The following is a 21920-nucleotide window of genomic DNA, read 5'->3' as shown; positions in this document are numbered from 1 at the left end:
TGGGCCACTGTATATATGTGGAAAAGTAACATATTATTTAAGAAGTTGAAACACAGGGGTCAAGATGATTACAATGTATTAGTGAATTTAAATGAAGATATATTTTCTTAATAGCAGACTCACATACCAATAGCTTCCAAACCACTTGTATTGTGTATAAAGAAATCAGTTTTTGCAAAGTATTACCAAAAACACATAAGAGGATTTACTCATTTATGTTCAGGATATGGGCATTGTTGGAAAAACAGGAAAAGAGGAGGGTGTGAAAAGAAGCAAATGGGAGTATTATATACTGGCAGATGATATTAGTGTTTGCAAAGGAGTTAAAATGACAAAAGTAAGATCTTTGTATCTAAATGCACATAGCAACTCAAGTAAAATCAATGAACCAACACCACAAATCACTATTGGCAAGTGGCTATGATTTGGCAACCATTAAACACACATAGCTACAGGAAGGCAAAATAAAAATTTTACAAAAGAACTACAGATGCAGAAAACTTAAAAGAAAATCAAATTATTGGGAACACTCAGCAGGTCAGGCAACATCTATATAAAAGCAATATTTAATGTTTCAGGTCCAAGACTTTTCATCAGAACCCAGAAGAGAGAGTAACAAGTTGGTTTAGGTAGCAGAGAGAATGGGAAAGAGGGTTTGCATTAGGGAACCGTGAAATAGTTCTGTAGTACTATAGTAGAGATCAGGGTGATGATCGTGGAGCAGAGATAAATGGGAACTCTGCAGATTTGGTGCCAGGCAGAGAAAACCCAACTTGAACCACAAACCGCAGGGTAAAGTGAACGACAGTGAACTCATGCCTGGTTAGCAGACTAACAACCATCTCATAAACTCCAGGACAAAAGCTTGCCATTATACTCAAAGTAAAGCTCAAATTGCACCTGGCTCACATAGCAGATGAAGCAATTGTGCTTGACGGCTCATGTAGCACATACTGTAGGTGCTGAAGCTTACCACACTCTGTATATACACAGCACATGTGAGGTAGAGATAGTGGGAGGAAAAGTAGATAAGAAGTAGTACAAGAATAATCAGGAAGCATTCATTCCAGGACGAGTGAATCCCCTATTGATGTCAGTTTGGAATATAGGGGAAGTTTGTTGTAAAGGTACTCAGTGTCAGCAAGACCAAGGAGCTGATTACTGACTTCAGGAAGAGGAACTAGAAGTCCATGAGCCAAGTCTTCATTGGAAGATCAGAGGCAGAGAGGGTTAGCAACCTTAAATTCCTTTGTGTTATTATTTTGGAGGACCTGTCCTGGGCCAAGCATGTAACGCAATTACAAACAAAGCATGGGAGTGCCTCTATTTCCTCAAGAGTCTGCGGAGATTTGGCATGACACTAAACCTTTGACAAACTTTTATAGATATGTAGTGGAGTGTATATTGACTGGCTGTATCATTGCCTGATATGGAAGCACCAATACCCTTGAATGGAAAAGTCTATAAAAAGTAGATATGGCCCAGTCTATTGCAAAAAGCTCCATTAAGCACATTTACACAAAGTGATGTTGCAGGAAAGCAGCATTCATCACCAGGGACCCCACTACCCAGGACATCCTTTCTTCTCACTACTGCTATCAGGAAGAAGGTAGAGGATTCTCAGGACTCACACCACCAGGTCCAGGAAAGGTTATTACCCTTTAACCATCAGGCTCTTGAACCAAAGCAGATAAACTTCACTCAACTTCACTTGCCCCAACATTGAAATGTTCCCACAACCTACTGACTCTCTTTGTTGCATATTCTCAATATTTATTGCTTATTACTTTTTTTTGTATTTGCACAATTTGTTGACTTTTGCACACTGGTTGAACACCTAAGTTGGTGCAGCTTATCATTGATTCTATAATAGTTATTATTCTATTATGGATTTATTGAGTATGTCCACAATAAAATGAAACTCAGGGTTGTATATGATGAACTTTGAAACCATAGACTCTATGTGAGCTTGTTCCATCTACAGGGATGGATAGAATAAAGAGTATTTTTCTGATCTGCTGAAACAAACTGACAACCTTGCAGTTAAGGGTAGTTAATGTGCCCTGCTGAGCATGCCCCACAACCTCACTACTGACACAATATACACTCTTAACTTAGCTGACTTTAACTACTAACTTCATATGGAGTCCAGTGATTTACAAAGTGATAGAAGTGCTGGCATCTGCCACTTAGAACTTTTTGTATTTACAGTAGTTCCACAAGAGTCTGGGACTTGTTTGACAACATGTCTGAGCACCAAATCCATAGCCAGGGCAGGTGTGCTGCTCATCTTTAAAACAAATCCCCACTCAATAATTTTAGTTAAGAAGCCTAAGTAATTTGTAATTGCAGTTAGAAAAATCTGGCAGTATTCCATTTTTGATATTTAACAACAAAAGTAGGAAGAAAAAAAGCAAAAATGCAGTTCAAAACTGTTACTTTTGAAAATAACTGTATAAAGCTTTTCTTTCATGACATACTCAAACCTCAACAACAAGCATCAGACTAAAAAGGTAGAATTAAGCTGAATAGTAAGGCATAATTAGGCAGTTTGTGGACACCACTTTTATAAACCTTAATGGCAGTTCCAATAATATAAGTTTCCACAAGCATAAGTTATGGACAAGGCCTTTTAGAAATAATAAATGGCTTTAATTCATGGAATGGGTGCTGCAAAATATTGACTCATTCAATCCATTTCAAGATCATGGTGCAGCAAAATATTTTTAAACTCTCTCTGTAGAAGTTAGGTAATTCTTTTTTGTGTAGAACATGCTTAAATATTATTGTCGACTTTGTTAATAAGATAGTTCTTTGTACTATGAACACCCTTTGGTAAATATTATTATTTGCACATATCAATGAAACAAAGCTTTTTTTTAATAAATATTCAATAGAAAATGTTATTTTTCCTCTAATTTATAAAAGGCAGTTAGTATTTAGCAATTCACAACAGTAGAGTCTAAATTCATTAGTACATGTCAGTAAAGCCTTTGTTAATAAATTTATTCATTGGTATAATGTAGAAAGCATAAAATTCTCCTCTTCTCCTGAGGACTGACCAACAATGAGTTAAAGTGAACTCAGGGCTGACTGTGCCGGAAAAGTTAAGGTGCATGGAGGACTGGCTGTTTCCTGGCATTTTTTCCACACCATTCACCATTTGTCAGCCGTCTTAGTGCTGGCAAGCAATGGCATTTTGGAGACAGCACTGGTATCACAGTCTGCTGCTTTGTATTTACCAGTTTTTGATATCTATAAATCAAAATTAAGTTGAAACGCTATACAAGAGATGGATAATTTATCTCCAATTATCCCAAGACCTACTAGGTCACATATATCATTACCACCATGAGTAGAGAATTGATCTACTAAGTAAAATCATTTTTTTACTTTCGACTATTTCTATTGCCAATCTAATGAACAATCCCAAGTTGCACACCGTCCTGATTTGGAAATATATCCCATTCCTTTCATCATCACAGCTCCAAATCCTGAACACTCCCCAGTGAGAATGCAGGAGCACCTTCACCAGAAGGACAACAGCAGTGACTGATTACCACTTTCTCACAGGGCAGCTAGGAACAAACAAAAATTGCTAAGCCTCATCAGTGCCCAAAGTCTTAAGAATGAGTGAACTATTTATTTAAAAATTGAACATAAAACACATGCTTGCTTACCTCTTCAAATTTGTTTGCTATCATCGAAAAGGCCTTGAAAATGGTATCTGTTGGGCCTGTTATTGTTACAATGCGCTCTGGACAAGATCCCTCTGAAATGTTGATTCTTGCACTAGTCTATGAATCAAAATAAGTTATTGTTCAAATACCACAAAAAAACTTGTTTTTTTTGAAGAGCAACAAGCTTCAACTTACCTCCTCCCTCATCTTTTTCACCGTCTCTCCTTTCTATAAAGGGAAAAATAAATGTTCATACAGTGACTGCAACCTTCTTCAGACATGTTGAAAACTGAAAGATAGAGAATTAAAAATAACTGCACTAACCTTTCCAATGATGCTTCCAACTTCCTGTAGAACAATAGGAAAAACATTATAGCTCAAATACGACATTGTTCAAAGGACTACAAATTCTTTAATACTCCAGATTAGAATATATGATTTTTAGAGTATTAAAGTTGATATTCATCTTTTGAGTTGAGTGAAAGTACTCGTGAAGAACATTTACAAATACAGTAATAGTTCAGCATTAACACTGCAGAAGTGCTAATAATATTGCTAGAAGGAAGTTCCCAGTTTAAAAGCAGTTTGGCACTAGGAACCAATGAGAAAAGTGTCTTCAGATATATAAAGTGTAAAAGAGTGGCTAGAGTAGATATCGAACCACTGGAAAATGATGCTGAGAGGTACTAATGGGAGACAAACTAAGTAAGTATTTTGCACCAGTCTTTATTGTGGAAGACACTGGCAGTATGCTGGAATTTTGAGAGTGCCGGGGGGCAGAAATGAGTGAAGTTGCCATTACTAGAGAGAAGGTGATCAGGAAACAGAAAGGTCTGAAGGTAGATAAGTCACCTGGACCAGATGGTGTACACCCCAGGGTTCTGGAAATGGGTGACTGAAGAGATTGTGGAGACAATAATAATGATCAATTCATTCTGACATGGTTCTGGAGGACTGGAAAATTGCAAATGTCATTCCACACTTCAAGAATAGAGAGAGGCGGAAGGAAATTATAGACCTCTGGTTGAGAAGATGTTGGAGTTGATTATTAAGGATGTGGTTCTGGGCTGCTTGGAGGCACATGATAAAATAGGCGAAGTCAGCTTGGTTTCCTTAAGGGAAAATCTTGCCGGACAAATCTGTTGGAATTCTTTGAAGAAATAACAAGCAGGTTAGACAAAGGAGAATTGGTGGGTGTTGTGTACTTGGATTTTCAGAAGGCATTTTACTAGGTGCTGCATATGAAGCTGCTAAACAAGTTAAGAGCCCATGGTCTTACAGAAAATATATTAGCATGGATAGAGCATTGGCTGATTAGCAGGAGGAAAAGAGTGGGAATAAATCTTTCCTGGTTGGCTGCCGGTGACTAGTGGTGTTCCACAAAGATCTGTGTTGGGGCTCCTTCTTTTTGTGTTATATGTCAATGATTTGGATGATGGAATTTTTGGCTTTCTGGTCAAGTTTGCAAGTGATACGAAGATAGGTGGAGGGGTGGGTATTGTGAGGAAGCGGAGAGACTGCAGGACTTAGACAGCTTAAGAAAATGGGCAAAGAGAGGCAGATGGAATACAGTGTCAGGAAGTGTATGGTTTTACACTTTTATAGAAGAAATAAGAGCGTAGACTATTTTCTACATGGAGAGAAAATCCAAAAATCTGACATAAAAAAGGACTTGGGAATCCTTGTGTAGGATTCCCTAAAGGGAAACTTGCAGGCTGAGTCAGTGATGAGGAAGTCAAATGTAATGTTAGCATTCATTTCAAGAGGATTAGAATGTAAATGCAAGGATGTAATGTTTAGGATTTATAAACACACTGGTGAGGCCTCATCTGGAGTATTGTGAGCAGTTTTGGGCACCTTAGCTGAGAAAGGATGTGCTGACTTTCTAGAAGGTTCAAAGGAGGTTTCTGAAATTGATTCTGGGATTGAAAGGCTTATCATATGAGGAGCGTTTGATGGCTCTGAGCCTGTGGGCCTGTACTCACTGTAATTCAGAAGAATGAGGGGGGATCTCATTGAAACCTATGTTTCTATATTGAAATATTAGAATGTTGAAAGGCCTCAATGGAGTGGATGTGGAGAGGATGTTTCCAGTCATGGGGGAGTCTACGATCAGGGATTACAGTTTCAGAATAGAGGGACATCCACTTAGAATGGAGATAAGAAGGAATTTCTTTAGCCAGAAACTGGTGAATCTGAGGAATTCTTTGCCATAGGTAGCTCTGGAGGCCAAGTCACTGAGTATATTTAAGGCAGAGGTTGATAGATTCTTGATTAATCAGGGCGTGAAGAGTTTTGGGGAGAAGGCAGGAGGCTGGGGCTGAGGGGGAAACAGGCCAACCATGATTTAATGACGGAGCAGGCCCGATGGGTCAAATGGCCTAACTCTGCTCCTACAGCTTATGGTCTTATGGAGAACATTTAACCGTGCATTAGAAATTGGTTTATTATCTGACCCAAAGCAGCAGTTTACCTTAAATAGTACACAGCACCCAGATATGAACACATTTGAAATTATTTGCTGTGCTGGGATATTATTGAACACAGCCCAAAGTGAATGCTGGCAATTACTGCCTACAGCAATGACCTACCATTTGTGTACTAGATAGATTTTATTCTCAGACTTTGCCCAAAAATGTGAATAGACTGACCCTCTCAACCTAAGCTATTGATGTTCCTGAAATATTTTCCCAGAGTTGTCTATTAAAATATTGAGTAACTGAAAATCCATCCAATTTGCTAAACATCTTTTTTTCAGTGGAAAGTAATAAGTTGCTGCAAGCTTTATATGCCTCAAGCATCCAGACATGATGAGTGCTCAGCTGCTTGTCTATACATTGTCAGTCAGGCTTGCTGCAGGGACAGAGGCATATGGTGATGAGACTTTGTTCCTTCAAAAAGTCACGTGGAGGATAGAAATACAGGCAGTGAAGCTTGAAGAACACAGAATAGAATTGGAAGGAGGTCACCATAATTTCCGGTGTCACTTCTAATATTTGACACACCATTACCAAATGCTGCTGGAAGAAATTGCTAAGAATAGCAAGACAGGGAAGGTAAGGAAAGCAAAACGCATCATCCTAGAATGTGCCACATGAATGTTCTTGACTACTGTAGAGATCTCTTGAATGGCTGCCATGGCTTGAGAGATGAACCTCAGAATTATTCCCTTACCACCAGAAATCACCATTCAAGCACATCAATCACTTGCCATGGAATCCCAGCTTAAAATGTCTGTCATTTGTTATCAGTTCCCATTTAATTCAATAAGTTAGAATTCTTATCAAAATTCACAAGTTAGTACAGAGTCCATTATACATACAGACTTTACTTCCGAATCCCATTGTTTGATTCTTTACAATTGTCCAAATAAATTTGATTTTAGATAGGGTTTTAAATGAAAATTCATCAGAAAGTTACTTCTGTTTAGCTACATTCTGCACACAATTTGGACAAGCTAGGCTGGTTCCGTGCAATTCCCTGGTGAAAGGAAAGATGATTTGCAACACACAGATTTGATGGAAGATTATTAACCTGAAATATTAACACTGTTTCTCTCTCTGCAAATACTTCCTGATCTAGTAAGTGTATCTATTCTTTTGTTTCTGTTTTCAGATTTACAGATTCTGCAAAATCTTGTTATGCACTTATGGTAATAGCTTACAAAGAATATAATTCCAACATTTTTAAAAGGTATAATTTCCAGCATGAACTTACTCAACTTTTGAACTACTAAACACAAGATGAAAGCACAATAGGTTAGATGGTGATGATAGTTCATAAATAAAGACTCCAGCTGGCTGTTTCTGACTTCCATACCTCTGTACTTCAATGTGAAAATAATAAATATGCTGACAGGTAGGATGCTGGAGCTTCGGAGTCCGAGGGCAGTGCTCAGTTATGGTATTCTGAAAGGCCTGGTATAGTTTGCAAATAGTTCCTCAGCATCACTGATACATGGTCGATGCCTTCATTTGAGTGGGGGGAGTAATCCTGTTTGAAGAGGATAATACAGGCAAGACATTCCACTTATCTTGGTTAACACCCTTATTTCTTAGTATTTAATGTTTTTAATAGGGTATTGTGGCGACCCACTTCCCAGCGCACTCGAACCGGCTCACAAAGTGGTGCACGCCGGCATTGAGGCAGGGCCCAAAAAGGGCGCCAAGCCTGCTTCACCAGCAAGGGGACAAGCCCGTGAGCGGTACGGGACTGTGAATACGCGCCCCCTAGAGTATTCCCGCCCGGGGAGGGCGAGAACAGGAAGGCTTTAAAGCGAGGCCGCGAAGTTTGAATAAACCTCTTTGCAACTGCAGCTCACCGACTACGTGTCGTTATTTCAGCGCTGCGTAGCACACCGCTACAGTATGAAATAAGTTTTTTTTAAATCTTATGAATTATCAGAGATACTCAAGACACTGAAAAAGACTTCTGACAGGATGGAATAGAAAAAGATCATCAAGATAGTCTGAGGGTGGGCTCAGGCACCACATGTGGTTACAAAGTCTGCAAGACTTCTGTTCTCAGTGCAATAACGGAACTGGCAGTAGGGAGAGCTGCTGAGGGAGTCCTCCATGTGTATAAGATGCCCTATTGAGGACTTTCAGATTTGTGATACAGTCATGCCAGTGGATACCCATAATGGAAATCAGGCTGTGCATGTGGAAGCACTCCTGCAGTTGATTTGCCTTTGTATAAGGTTCATGTTTCACAGCCATTCAGGAGGCTTGTAAGGACAGCACCCTTGTACAAGCTGATCTTAGTGAACACCTGAATATTATGCTGGCTGAGCACACATGATCACAGGTGGCCCAGGCTCTGACTAGCCTTGCAAATCCAGGCATTGATTTTTTTTTAATCCAAGGACCCATCACTGGGGATGTCACTGAGGGTACTAAATTCCTTTACCATCCGCAGTGTTGTGGCTTCAATAGTGTTGGAAGGTGGCACGGCAGCAGATCAAGAAGCAGGGTGAAGTAAGTCCTCTGTTTTGTCCAGACAGATGGTGAGGCCAAACAGACACGAGGCTTCTGTGATCAGACTCAGTGTGGGCCGTCAGTGCGCAGATGTCCACACAGAGTGCTTCAATGAGGACTCTTAGATTTGGATTTTAAGTGACACAGATCAAACATGATCCATGTAGTCTGTACTGTAGGTACACCCCGTGTTCAAGGTCCCTGAGCCTGTGGTTGATTATACATGTGAAAAAGAGGGACAGCACACACCCTTGCTTCATGCCATTTGGGATATTGAATAATCCAGCAACTAGCAAAGGGACACAAGACCTGTAGTCAAACAACCCAGAAAATGCTGAAGAAGTCAGGACAATTCTGGGTGATAATTCTAGAACCGGCCAGGTATGGGGTCGGTGGTGCTGTTGCAGTGTGAGGAAGAAGGCAGTGCAGCCTGGGTCCCTCCTACTTACTCATGTTGCTTCAGTGGGCCAACAGTATAGGTAAATGTCATTCCTCCACTCTTCCCATCCTACTTTTAGCCTGCTCCTAAACCCCTTTCCTCTCTAAATCCTCTCACACAAATAATGTCATTGATGCCCAGCGGTCTGCAACTCACAGTCTTCTGTTTGTCAAAGAAAATTTAAATTGACAGGGGGAACTATGGGAAAGTAATGAACCTTGCAGTTCATAAATTATTCTGATTGATTTGGGGTAATGGCTCATCAAGTAATTGTGGTTGATTTACATTGTTGTTGTTCAGTCGTTAAGTCGATTCCAACTCTTTGTGACCTCATGGCCCATAGGGTTTTCATGACTAGATATGGAAGCAGATTGTCAGGCCTTTCTTATGCACAGATACTGCTGCTGCCCAGGTTGGGACCCGACTGGGTTTGAACTCAGGACCCTCTGCCTTGAAGTCCAGTGCTGATGCCACTACACCACCAGCTTATCCCAGCTTGTTTATGTATAGACTTCAGAGGTATCTGAATAAGAGTTGTACAGCACAGAAATGGGTCTTTCGGCCCACCATACTAACCTTTTTGCCCATCAACACTAACTCCCATTTGCCCATATTTTGACTATGTCCTTCAGAGATCTGCCTATTCAAGTGCCTGTCTAAATGTCTCTAACTGTAGTAATTCTATATGTTGCCACCACATCCTCTCGCAGCGAGTTCCTGTAACGTGGAAACAGATTTGAGAATCCAACGAGTGTTGACACCAAATATAATGTGGAAAGAAATTCGAGGATCCAGTGAGTGTCAACTACATCAATTGTAACATGGAAAAAGATTTGAGGATCCAGTGAATGAAACAGAAGACACTGATTGCAAGAGAGGACATTAACTATTTAGTTATAAATGAACAGTGTAACACTAAACCGGGCATCTAGCTAAACACATGCTTATCTAAACTACCCTCAACTACAAAAAACTACAATACTAAATATTCAATAACACTTATAACTTAACGGGCACTCCATTAACCCTCCCTAAGTTATAAAACTGTGGGACTAAGCATGCTATAAGCAAGTACATCGAACATAGAACAGTACAGCACAGGAACAGGCCGTTCGACCCTCATTGTTGTGCCAAACCAGCTAAATAGCAAATCAAAACCACCCAAACACTAATCCCACCTACCTGAACAATGTCCATATCCCTCCATCTTCCTCACATCCATGTGCCTATCCAAACATCTCTTTAAAAGCCTGAAATGTATTTGCTTCTACCACATCTCAGGCAGTGCATTCAAGGCCTAAACCATTCTAGTTAAAAAACCTACTCTTCACATCCCCCTTGAACCTGCCCCCTTTCATCGTCAATGCCTGCCCTCCAGTATTAGCCATTTCAACCCTAGGAAACAGATCCCCCCTGCCTATTCTATCTAAGCCTTAATTAATACATAGTAAACACTACAGTATGTCTGCAAAGCTCTTCCCAATAGTCCTTCAGTGCTGGTCACAGCTTCAGCCTGAAGAATGGTTTATCACCAGCATGTGTCGTGAAATTTGCTAACCTAGCAGCAACAGTTCAATGCAATAGATAATACAGTAGACAAAATAATAATAATAGTAAATAAATCAATTACAGTATATGTAATTGAACAGACCAAATATTAAAAAAACAGAAACCATATATAATAAATAAATGTTATATATATATTTAAGAAAGCAGGCCCTGGAAACAAAAGAAAGAGAGTGACTCTCTTGCACATGATGGTCTCATACCCCTAAGACACCCAGAACCAGAAACTGGTTCCGTGGCACACACGGCGACCAACGGGAAAGAGCTGCTGCATCCTTTGAACGAGATAGTCAATAGCCGACACAACAGAAGCAGCTTTCAACTGACAAATAAGCAAACCCCTCACATGACAGTTTCAGATACCTACTGCAACTCTCTGTTAAAAAAAACTTTATCCCATATCTCGTTTAAAACTTCTTCCTCTAACTTTACATCTATGTCCTCTTGCTTTTGATATCCTTACCATGGTAAAAAGAAAGATTTTTACCACCACCCTATCAATGCCTCCTATAATTTAATATACCTCAGTCAGATCACCTTTCTACCTCCTTTGCTCCAAGAAAAATGCGTCTGGTTTATCCAGTCTCTCTCCATAACGTGATGAATTTGCAGAGTAAATTATGCTCTCTCCAGCATAAACTCAGAAGTGCACACAATATTGCAAGTGTGCTCTAACCAGTGCTTGATTATGTTGCAACAAAGTCCCAACCTACGAAGGCAAATATGCCATAAACCTTCGTCACCATCCTACCTATTTGTTTGCACTTTAAGGGAACTCTGCACTTGAACCCTAAGGTTCCTCTGTTCATCAACATTCTTTAGTATCCTACTACTTATTGGATGTCCTACCCCTTGATGTCTTCCCAAAATGTTCTCCTGTGTTTTAGTAGGAACAGCCTAAATTTGGCAACAGGTATCTTCACTGAATTGAAGGTAAATGCAGCCAACATTCAGGGTTATTTATAGCTAATGAACAATTAAAATAAAAACAAACATCAAAACTAAAAATTCATTATCCTTAAACACTTCAAAATGCACAATCTGATGCACCATCAATAACTCTCTGAGACATGAGACGAGATATCGGCTTTTATTGACTGGAAGAAAGAACAAGCAGCAATTGACCACCATGCTACATCCTGGAGACTGAGGGCAGGGCTCAGGCCTCAGTCGACTTTATACCGGGGTCTGTGGGAGGAGCCACAGGAGCAGTCAGCGGGGGGGGGGGGGGGGGGGGCGTGTCCAGACAGGTATATGTAGTTCAATCAAAAACATTTAATCAAATACAGTTAAAACAATGACCTCCATGACTTCCTTCCTTCTTCGCATTTTATTAATCTCACATAATAAACAGGCTTATGTTAACATGTGAAAGAATTTTACCAAGTTTACACTCTGCAATGAATCAACATAGTGCAATAACAATTATACCAGCAAGAATCTGTCAATAAATCTAGCATTTCTGTAGACGTATACATGTGCTAAGTCCCAAACTTGGAGAGATTTGCACAGGGCTAACTGCAGGCCTTGTGTAGGACATAGCAAATGAAAAGAGAATTGAGATACCAAAATCACCCCAACCGTTGGTTTCACTCTGTGTGAGTAGTCCACGCAGCTACTGTTCATTCTACTCAAGATCAGCTGGGAGTCTCAGCAAGAGCCCTGTGATGTCCGACCAACATCTCTTAATCTGCACAATTTAAAGCCAGTGTACTCCACCTAAAAGGAAAGCACACTGTGGCTGTATTGAGTGTTGATAATCATTCTGGAATCTCATTTTGACTTAAGAGATATTGTAGAAATGTACAATAAATGGAGCAGATTCACAGTTTACAAATGATAAATTTTGTCCGGGAAATACTGTAAACAAGAAAAAAAAATGGAGAGGTGTAGGAGATCCATGGCCTTGGGTAAGCTGTGGAGCAGATATCTGTGGTGGTTTTGAAAGTATACTTGGGAGATGACTCTACAAGAAGTTCAATAATATTAGATACATGCTCACTTTGTATCTGTTAGGGTTTCATTGATAGCAATCTTGTCTCTTATTCAGATGCACCCCCAGGTACTTGTCAGTCCTCACCACATTCACATCCTCATCATTAATAGTAACAGGGAGCAGTGCAGGCTCAGTCAACCTAAAGTCCATCACCATCTCCTTTGCCTTACTGATGTTGAGCTGCAGATAATTCAGCTTGCACCATTTGACAAAGTCCTCCACTGGGGCCCTGCATTCATCCTCCCTTTATACACCCAACTACTGCTGAGTCATCAGGTAATTTCTGCAGATGACATGACATGCTTTGCCAGCAGTGTAATTAGCAAGTTTCCATGCCATTGACGGGTTCCACTCCCTAATGATCTGATATTAGTGACATTACCTGAGTCAGTTGTCACCAAAAAAAGGGCAACTTTCTTTTTTTTATTAAAGTATCTTTTTGTATCAATATAGACCTCTATTTCTGGAAGCCATTTCACATTCTTAAACTTGGGCCAAGTGCTGAAGCTACCTTTAAAAAATCTTGTGTTGGTATTGTGGTAAACTATGTATACCTGTCTGGACACGCCCCTCTGCTGACTGGTCCTGTGGCTCCTCCCACAGACCCCTGTATAAAGGCGATTGGAGACACTGCTCCTCCCTCAGTCTCCGAGATGCCGTGCTCCCTTTTGCTGCTAATAAAAGCCTATCATTCACCTCCCGTCTCCGAGAGTTATTGATGGTGCATCAGGTATCTTCTTTGCATTTTGTGAAATCTGCAGTGAAAATGTACTTAAAACCAAATAGCAACTTGCTCGAACATTGCCATTAGACAAAATACAGGGTCGAAGGCAAGTAAAACGGAAGTAATTCTCTCTTCAGTTACAAATGTACAAACACTGTTTACATCTCAAAGTTCAATGTAAATTTATTATCAAAGTACACATATGTCACCACATACAACCCTGAGATTAATTTTCTTGCAAGAATTCTTAATAAATCTATAGAATAATAACCATAACACAAACAATGAAAAACTACCCAACTTGGGTGTTCAACCAGAGTGCAGAAGTCAACAAACTGTGCAAATACAAAAATAAAGAAATAATAACAACAAATAACAGTATCAAGAAATATCAAGAACATAGCTGAAGAGTCCTTGAAATTGAGTCCATAGGTTGTGGGAAGATTTCAATGACGCGGCAAGTGAAGTTGAGTGAAGTTAGCCCCTTTGGTTCAAGAGCCCGATGGTTGAGATATGGTAACTGTTCCTGAACTTGGTGGTGTGAGTCCTGAGAATCCTCTACCTTTTTCCTGATGGCAGCAGAGAGAAGAGAGCGTGTTCTGGGTGGTGTGGGTCCCTGATGATGGATGCTGCTTTCCTGCAAAAATGTTTCATGTAGATGTGCTCAATGGTGGGGAGGGCTTTACCGGTGTTGGAACTCGGCCATATCCACTACTTTTGTAGGCTTTTCCATTCTTGGGCATTGGTCTTTCCATCTCAGGCACTGTGATGCAGCCAGTCAATATACGCTCCACTACACACCTATAGAAGTTTGTCAAAGTTTTAGATGTCAGAGAAAAGCTCCGCAAACTCCTAAGGAAGTGGAGGGGCTGCTATGCTTTCCTCATAATTGCACTTACATGTTGGGCCCAGCATATGTCTTCCAAAATAATAACACTGAGGAATTTAAACTTGCTGACCCTCTCCACCTCTGATCCTCCGATGAGGACTGGCTCATAGAACTTAGTTTCCTTCTCCTGAAAACAATAACCAGCTCCTTGGTCTTGCTGACATTGATAATACATTGTTGTTATGGCACCATTCAGCCAGATTTTCAATCTTCCCTCCCCATGTGCTGATTCATCACCACTTTTGATTTGGCCCATGACAGCGGTGTCATCAGCAAACTTGAATATAGCATTGGAGCTGTGCTTAACAACACAGTCACAAGAGTAAAGTAAGCAAAGTTCAGCCTTGTGGTGCACCTGTGTTGCTGGAGATCATGGAGGAGATGTTGTTCTAATCCAAACTGACTGGAGTCTGCAAGTTAGGAAATCAAGGATTCAATTGCACAAGGAGATATTAAGACCAAGGTCTTGAAGCTCATTGATTAGTTTTGAGGGGATGATGGTATTGAATACTGAGCTGAAGTTGATATAGATATAAAGATGTATGGATCTTTGCTGAAGATATTCTAGGGTTGAGTGAAGAGCCAATGAAATGACATCTGCTGTGGACCTGTACCTCCAGTAGGCAAAACAGAGTGAATTTAAGTCGCTTCTCAGGCAGTTGATATGGTTCATTACCAACCTCTCAAAACACTCCACCACTGTGGATGTAAGTGCTACTTGACGATAGTTATTAAGGCAGATCACCATGCTCTTCTTGGCACCAGTATAACTGAAGTCTGCTTGAAGCAGGTGGGTACATCAGACTGCTGAAGCAAGCAGCTGAAGATCTCACGGTCTTTAGTACTCAGCCAGGTACCCCATCTGGGCCGAATGCTTTTTGTAGATTCACCCTCCTCAAGACTGTATGCTCATTAGTTTCAGAGACTGAAATCATAGGATCATCGGGGGCTCTGGGAGCTTGTGATGGTTCTTCCATGTTTTGATAGAGAAAGTGAGTGTAGAGGGCATTGAACTCAACTAGAAGTGAAACCCTGCTGTCACCTATGTCCCCGATTTAACTTTCTAAGAGGTGATAGTATTCAAATCCTGCCACAACTGTCTAGCATCCTTTATTGAGCCAAGTTTCATCCAGAATTGCCACTTCACCCTTGAGATGGCTTACTGGAAATCATACCTGGACCTCTTCTAACTTCCTTGGTCACCAGACATGAATGCCTCTGATCTGGCTCCCAGCAGATTGCAGACCTCATGGTTCATCCAGGGCTTCTGAATGGGGAAGACTCTGAATGACTTTGTGGGGACACACTCATCTACAACTGTGTCAATAAAGTCTGTGACAACCATTCAGATCCACAGATCTTTGGCTCTATGTCCAAATTACCATCTAGTAATTACTGTGCTCTGATCTGTGCTTTGAAATACTGAATCTGATTATGATTTACAGGTTAAGTTAATTGGCCAATTGTAAATTACCTTTACTGTGTAGATGAGTGATAGAACATGAGGAGTGTTAATGAGAATATTGGGAGACCAGATTACAGAAAGTGGGATTTTTCTGTAGGCAACACAAATTTAATAGGCCGAATAATATACTTCTATGTCTTGTGGAAATGTCTTTATACAGGATACTGTGGAGTATCAGAAATGCAAGTTATATTCAAAGGGCAAATGTCTGACTGCCCTTATAATACAAAATAATGTTAAAATTTTAAGATCTTTAACACTAAAGATCAGCTTTATTTGCCACATGTACACCGAAACGTGCTGTGAAAATATGTTACTTGTGTAAACAGCTAACACAGCCCAAATATGTGCTGGGGACCGCAAACAAGCGTCACCATGCTTTTAGCACCAATGTCACATATACTGGTGTACAGAAATTTTCAGTGATCATAGTAAAAGAAACAATTTCATAAGTTGCAACCCTCTTGACTTATCATATTAGAAGTTATACACTTGTGATGCAAAGGTTTTTCAAGAGGACCAAGTAGATGATTGACTAGATAATGCAATTGGAATGTAATTTCTTCAGCCCTTGATCAGGTACATTGCTGAGTGGTCTGAAGTCCACTGTATAGACCTATACATTGATGTACTTGATCTAATCCATAACCTTGCAGCAATCCTAAACTCAAAGCATAATATGTTGTGGACACAAGAGAACCTGCATATGCTGCAGATCCAGAGTAACACACATGAAATGCTGGAGGAACTCAACAGGTCAGGCAGTATCTTTGAAGGGTTTTAGCCTGAAGCATTTTCTGTTTATTCATCTCCACAGATGCTGCCTGACTACTGAGTTCCTCCAGCTTTTTGTGTGAGGTACTGTAAATTTAATTTATTGTGCTCTTTGAAGAGTTTTATCATTATGATTTTATAATTTGCCACACTCAGGCTGGAGGAACAACACCTCATATTCTGTCTTTCCAACCTGATAGCATAAGCGTCAATTTCTCTAACTTACGGTAATTTCTCTCCCTCCTCCATCTCTTTTTTTTTACCATTCCTCATTCTGGTTCCACTCTTACCCCTTCTCTTCTCCTCACCTGCCCATCACCTCTTTCCCTTTTTCCATGTTCTACTATCCCCTATCAGAATCCTTCTTCTTCAGCCCTTTACCTCGTTCATCTTCATACCATCTCCTACCACCCACCTTTTTACCTCTCACCTACCAGCTTGTACTCCATCCCCTCTCCCTACCATCTTATTCTGGCTTCTACCTCTTCCTTTCTAGTCACAATAAAGGGACTCAGTTCTAAACATCAACTGTTTATTCACGTCCATGGATGCTTCTAATTTGCTGAGTTCCTCAAACATTTGTGTGTGTGATGTTATTAACTTTAAGTTGTAGTTTCTAGGAAGGAGTGGAGAGAACACTGAGAATATCACTGACATGATGAATCTGGGTTTTCCTTGGAAAAAGTAAACTGAGTAATAGATTAATGAAGAAAGCTAGCCAACAAAGGGACCCGAAGACAGTGAAAAGTAAAGCCTTAGGGAATTTACAGCAGGTTAGATTGTACCTCATATGAATAACTCTATCAAATTGGAAGCCCAGTTAATTATCCTTGGATCACATAACCATGACTCTCTTCAAGAAAGAAGCCAGGTCTGAGAGTCCTCCTTGCTGTCTGCCACAGGGAAGACAAGAGTCAAATAAGATTGTGTCATTATTCAGTGCTTCTCTCAATCTTTCTTTTACAAATTTGTATCTCACCTCCAATACATTGGATGTAAAGCTAATTTTCGGAATATTGGAAAACTGTTCAACCTACAGTGGCTATACTCCAAATCCAAGGTCACCTAACCCTCTGTAGCTGAGCTACAGGTTTCAGAAGATGTTTGTGTGTCCTTGGAGGCTCAGCTCCAAGGCATTGATGACCTGTTTGCCAAAACACGTGACAGGATTGGCTTTAAACTTAACATTCAGGCATCTCAGCATTCTGAGACACAATCCTGTATCAGCTTGCTTCCTCTGCATATGCTGCCCTCTGACATAAAGATAATGACTGAGGGACCCAAGTCCCATGCTAATAGAGTTATTCCCTCAGTAATATCCATTCTGTTTATTCCATCTCTGCACCTTAAAAGAACCTTGTTTTCTCCCAGTTCTGATGAAGAATTTTTGATCCACAATATTAACTTCTACATAGTTGCTGCCTGATCTGCCAAGTGTTTCCAGCATTTTCTAGCTTCCAACATCAGTGAGTTGCTGACTTGCTGGTATTGATTTTGCCAAAACGAAGTGTAATTTTCGTGAAGCCTCATTATGCAGGTAAACAAAACATTGCAGAGCAAACAGGCATAAGCAACCTATTGCTTTTACTCTAGAATTCACACAAATTCATGAAAAAGGTGAACACTCGTGCAAATTAGAAACAGGAGTAGACTCCTTGAACCCTTGCAATCCATTCTGCTGATACAATTGTAACCTCAACTCTGCAATCCCACCAATACTTCTGCCCTCTGCTTTGAAAATATTCAGAAGCTTTGCTTCCACCACTCTTTGAAGAGGAGAATTCCAAAGGGTAGAAGGCTAAGGACAGAGCCTTGTGGAGCACCGGTGTTAAGAATAATCGTGGCTGAGGTGTTGCTGCCTATCCTTACTGATTGCGGTTTGTTGGTCAGGAAGCCAAGGGTCCCATTGCAGAGGGAGGTGTTGAGCCCCAGGTATCAGAGTTAGATGTTGAGTTTGCTTGGAATTATAATATTTACTGTCCAGATGCTCCAGAGATGTAGGTACTACAGTGGCATTTACTGGCTGTTATGAAGGGGCATGGATCATCTAAATGTAGAAAAGATTTAGTTTAAGTTGACATTGTGTTCAGCAAAGACATGATGTGCTGAAGAGCCTCTTTCTATATTCTATGAAAGATAAAGAAATCGTCTGCTTTAATCGCAATTATCTCATCTTAGCTTCAACATTGTGAGGCTTTTTCAACATTGCCTACTCAGGCATTGCTGTTTTCCTTCTATCATTAGTTATAACATCTGTTCATTGTCATCCATTACACCTCATTTTGCTGCTTTCACAGTCAATCAGTTAATGCAAAACATGACCCGACAATTCCTCATCCTTTAAATTTCTCAGGTTTGATTTAGCATCCACCAAGAAGGTGCAGCAAAATAAAAGCACCATTTTTTGAACATTTTATAGCCACCTGTTTTGAAAGAAAATGGTTGTGGGTTCAAGTTCATGAAATGCCTACCATTCAATTTGCTTTCTACCACTGAGAGCAAAGTCTGTCACCTGTGCTGCTATTAAAAAAAACAGTGTCATGGAGCACTTTGGGAGATGAGAAGGAAAGAAATGAGATGGCTTGACCGGTAACAATACCTCCATCAAAGAGCAGCAGGAAGTTAAAGAGACCCAGACCATCTGTGCGAAGGCTTTCTAAAGGAGATCTTCTCCTGTGAGGATATTAAAAAATAACAGCGGAAGAAAGAGAAAAGAATGAGACTGATAACATGAGGCACTAATATCCATATACAAAAAATCAATAGAGAAAGGAATAGTGCCAGGGTCTAGCAAACAGCAAAGGTAATTGCTATCTGCAGGAGTAAGAACTGCTGCTGATTTTCTCCTTCCTAAAATAGCACTGGAGCAATCATTGTACAATAATTCTTCAGTTAGTTGAGATCCAACATCAAATCGGGAGCCCTCACTGGTCTATATTGTCCAACTATTTACTAGATAAACTCCTTGACCATCAGGAGTAACTTCTTATGAGAAATTTATTGCAGAACATCATGCATAAAATAAGACATTAAATAAATGTTACATTCCATTATCACCTATTCCACATCACTAACTATATGGTACTAAGAACTTTAATTACTTTTGCTAAGAGGACAGATTTAATTATTTCAAGTCAACATAAATATTATGCTTTCTCAACTTTTTACGACTATTAGTTGTTGATGACACTGTACCTTTCCATGCATGAGTAGGCGAATAGTAAGAGTGACACTGAGTCCCCCTTCAGCCACCTTGGAGTCTGATGTAGTCATTCTGCTCTTTCAACTCGTGAAAGTACGAGAAAATACTGCAACTGTGTAGAAAGAAGATAATTCAGTGATCAAAATTTCATTTTAACAGTTACTTTAGTTGATACTTGATTATCATTTTAAATTTCTGGAAGTCATAATTTTCTTACTGATGCTTGCACCTTTTGAGCAAAGAAAAATTGTTACATTTCCAGACTTGTGGAAATATTGAGCACAGAAAACAGTTCAGAAGAACCTTATATATAAACTTAACAATTGTACTGTAAAAAATCCTGATTCTTTGTTTCTGTGCTGTAATGCTCTATGGTTCTACGATCTATTATTCATTTAGACCATAAGACCATAAGAAATAGGAGTAGAATTAGGCCATTTGGCCCATTGCGCCTGCTTTGCCATTTAATCATTGCTGATCTAATTTTCTTCCTCGCCCCAATCTCTTGCCTTCGACCTGTATCCCTTCCTGCCCTGACCAGTCAAAAATCTATCACCCTCTGCCTTAAATATACATATAAATTTCTATTCCAAAGGACAAATGTAAGTATGGACCTTTAAAGTAACTTATTAATGAGTACAGATACAATTTTTAGAACACAAGATATGTTTTTAAGTCAAAGGTTAATAATAACTTAACAACAACACTTCCCATTTGAATGAAAACATAAGCATTATCCAAGCACTAGCTGTTAAACACTATGTGCCCTTGTATAACAGTAGAGCAATTTAATTAAATTCCTGGAGTTTATTCTATTCAATACATAGATGATGCAGCCATGAGTTTAGCTACTAATGGAACTGTGTATGTGCCCCAGGATTACTTCTGTGCCCTCTCCTTCACAAATGACTTCATTCATGATGGCATGTAGAATAATCAGGACTATAGTTGATCCAATTTACAGAGTGAAAAGGCACAAATCTATACAATTCTAAGCTAAATGTGGATTACAAATTACAACAGCAGATAGAAAAGGTGTGTCAAAAGGGCAATGTAATGATAATCATTGGGGATTTTAACATGAAAGTGGATTGGGAAAACCAGGTCAGTACTGGACCTCAAGAGAGAATTTGTAGAATGTCGAAGGGATAACTTTTTTAGAACAGCTTGTTGTTGAGCCCACTAGGGAATCAGCTGTGCTGGATTGGGTGCTGTGCAATGATCTGGAGGTGATAAGAGAGCTTAAGGTTAAGTCACCCTTAGGGAACAGTGATCACAATATGATTGAGTTCACTTTGAAATTTGAGAAGGAGAAACTAAATTCCAATGTGTCGGTATTTCAGTGGAATAAAGTAAATTCTAATAGCACGAGAGGGGAACTGGCCAAAGTTGACTGGAAAGAGACAAATAGGACAGCAGAACAGCAATGGCTGGAGATTCTGCAAAAAATGAGGAAAGTGCAAGACAGATATATTCCAAATAAGAAGAAATTCTCAAATGGAAGAAGGACACTACCGTGGTTGACAAGTGAAGTCAGAACCAAAGTAAAAGCAACAGAGAGGGCAAACAAGGCAGCCAAAGCTAGTGGGAAGATAGAGGGTTGGGAAGCTTTTAAAAACTTGCAGGAGGAAACTAAGAAGGTCATTAGGAAGAAAAAGATGAATTACGAAAGGAAGCTGACGACTAATATCAAAGAAGATACTAAAAGCTTTTTTAAGTATATAAAGGGTAAAAGAGAGTTAAGGGTAGATATAGGACTAATAGAAAATGACACTGGAGATATTATAATGAGAGATGCAGAGTTGGCAGAGGAACTGAATGCGCATTTTGCATCAGTCTTCACAGTGGAAGACATCTGCAGTGCACTGGACATTGAAGAGTGTCAGGGAAGTGAAGTATGTGCAGTGAAAATTACGACTGAGAAGGTGCTCAGGAAGCTTAATGGTCTGAGGGTAGATAAATCTCCTGGACCTGATGGAATGCACCCTCAGGTTCTGAAGGAAGTAGCTGGAGAGATTGCGGAAGCATTAACAATGATCTTTCAAGAATCGAAAGAATTGCAAATGTTACTCCCCTATTTAAGAAGGGCAGGAGGCAGCAGAAAGAAAACTATAGACCTGTTAGCCTGACATCAGTGGTTGGGAAGTTGTTGGAATCGATTGTTAGGGATGAGATTATGGAGTACCTGGAGGCATATGACAAGATAGGC

At 39.9% G+C, this 21920-nt stretch overlaps 1 protein-coding gene across 10 annotated transcripts in view; it reads right to left on the bottom strand.

Annotated features, from left to right (window-relative positions):
- The window catches only part of LOC140732123 (poly(rC)-binding protein 3), a 199773-nt gene that overhangs the window by 25751 nt on the left and 152102 nt on the right, over window positions 1-21920 (bottom strand). For 8 of the 10 annotated variants that reach the window (XM_073054301.1, XM_073054308.1, XM_073054306.1 and 5 more), the window contains 4 exons: window positions 19705-19823; window positions 4005-4028; window positions 3876-3908; window positions 3681-3797 (listed from right to left, as the gene is read on the bottom strand). In XM_073054301.1, the coding sequence (XP_072910402.1) occupies window positions 3681-3797; window positions 3876-3908; window positions 4005-4028; window positions 19705-19782 (252 nt within the window). In that variant the 5' untranslated portion in view covers window positions 19783-19823. Of the gene's footprint in view, window positions 1-3680; window positions 3798-3875; window positions 3970-4004; window positions 4029-19108; window positions 19183-19704; window positions 19824-21920 lie in introns of those variants that run through there. The other 2 variants (XM_073054305.1, XM_073054307.1) reach the window with 2 other exon arrangements.

This window comes from Hemitrygon akajei, chromosome 8 (assembly GCF_048418815.1).
Source record: "Hemitrygon akajei chromosome 8, sHemAka1.3, whole genome shotgun sequence".
Taxonomy (NCBI): Eukaryota; Metazoa; Chordata; class Chondrichthyes; order Myliobatiformes; family Dasyatidae; genus Hemitrygon; species Hemitrygon akajei.
The sequence above is the reverse complement of the archived record's forward strand: the minus strand, read 5'-3'. Positions and strand labels throughout refer to the sequence as shown.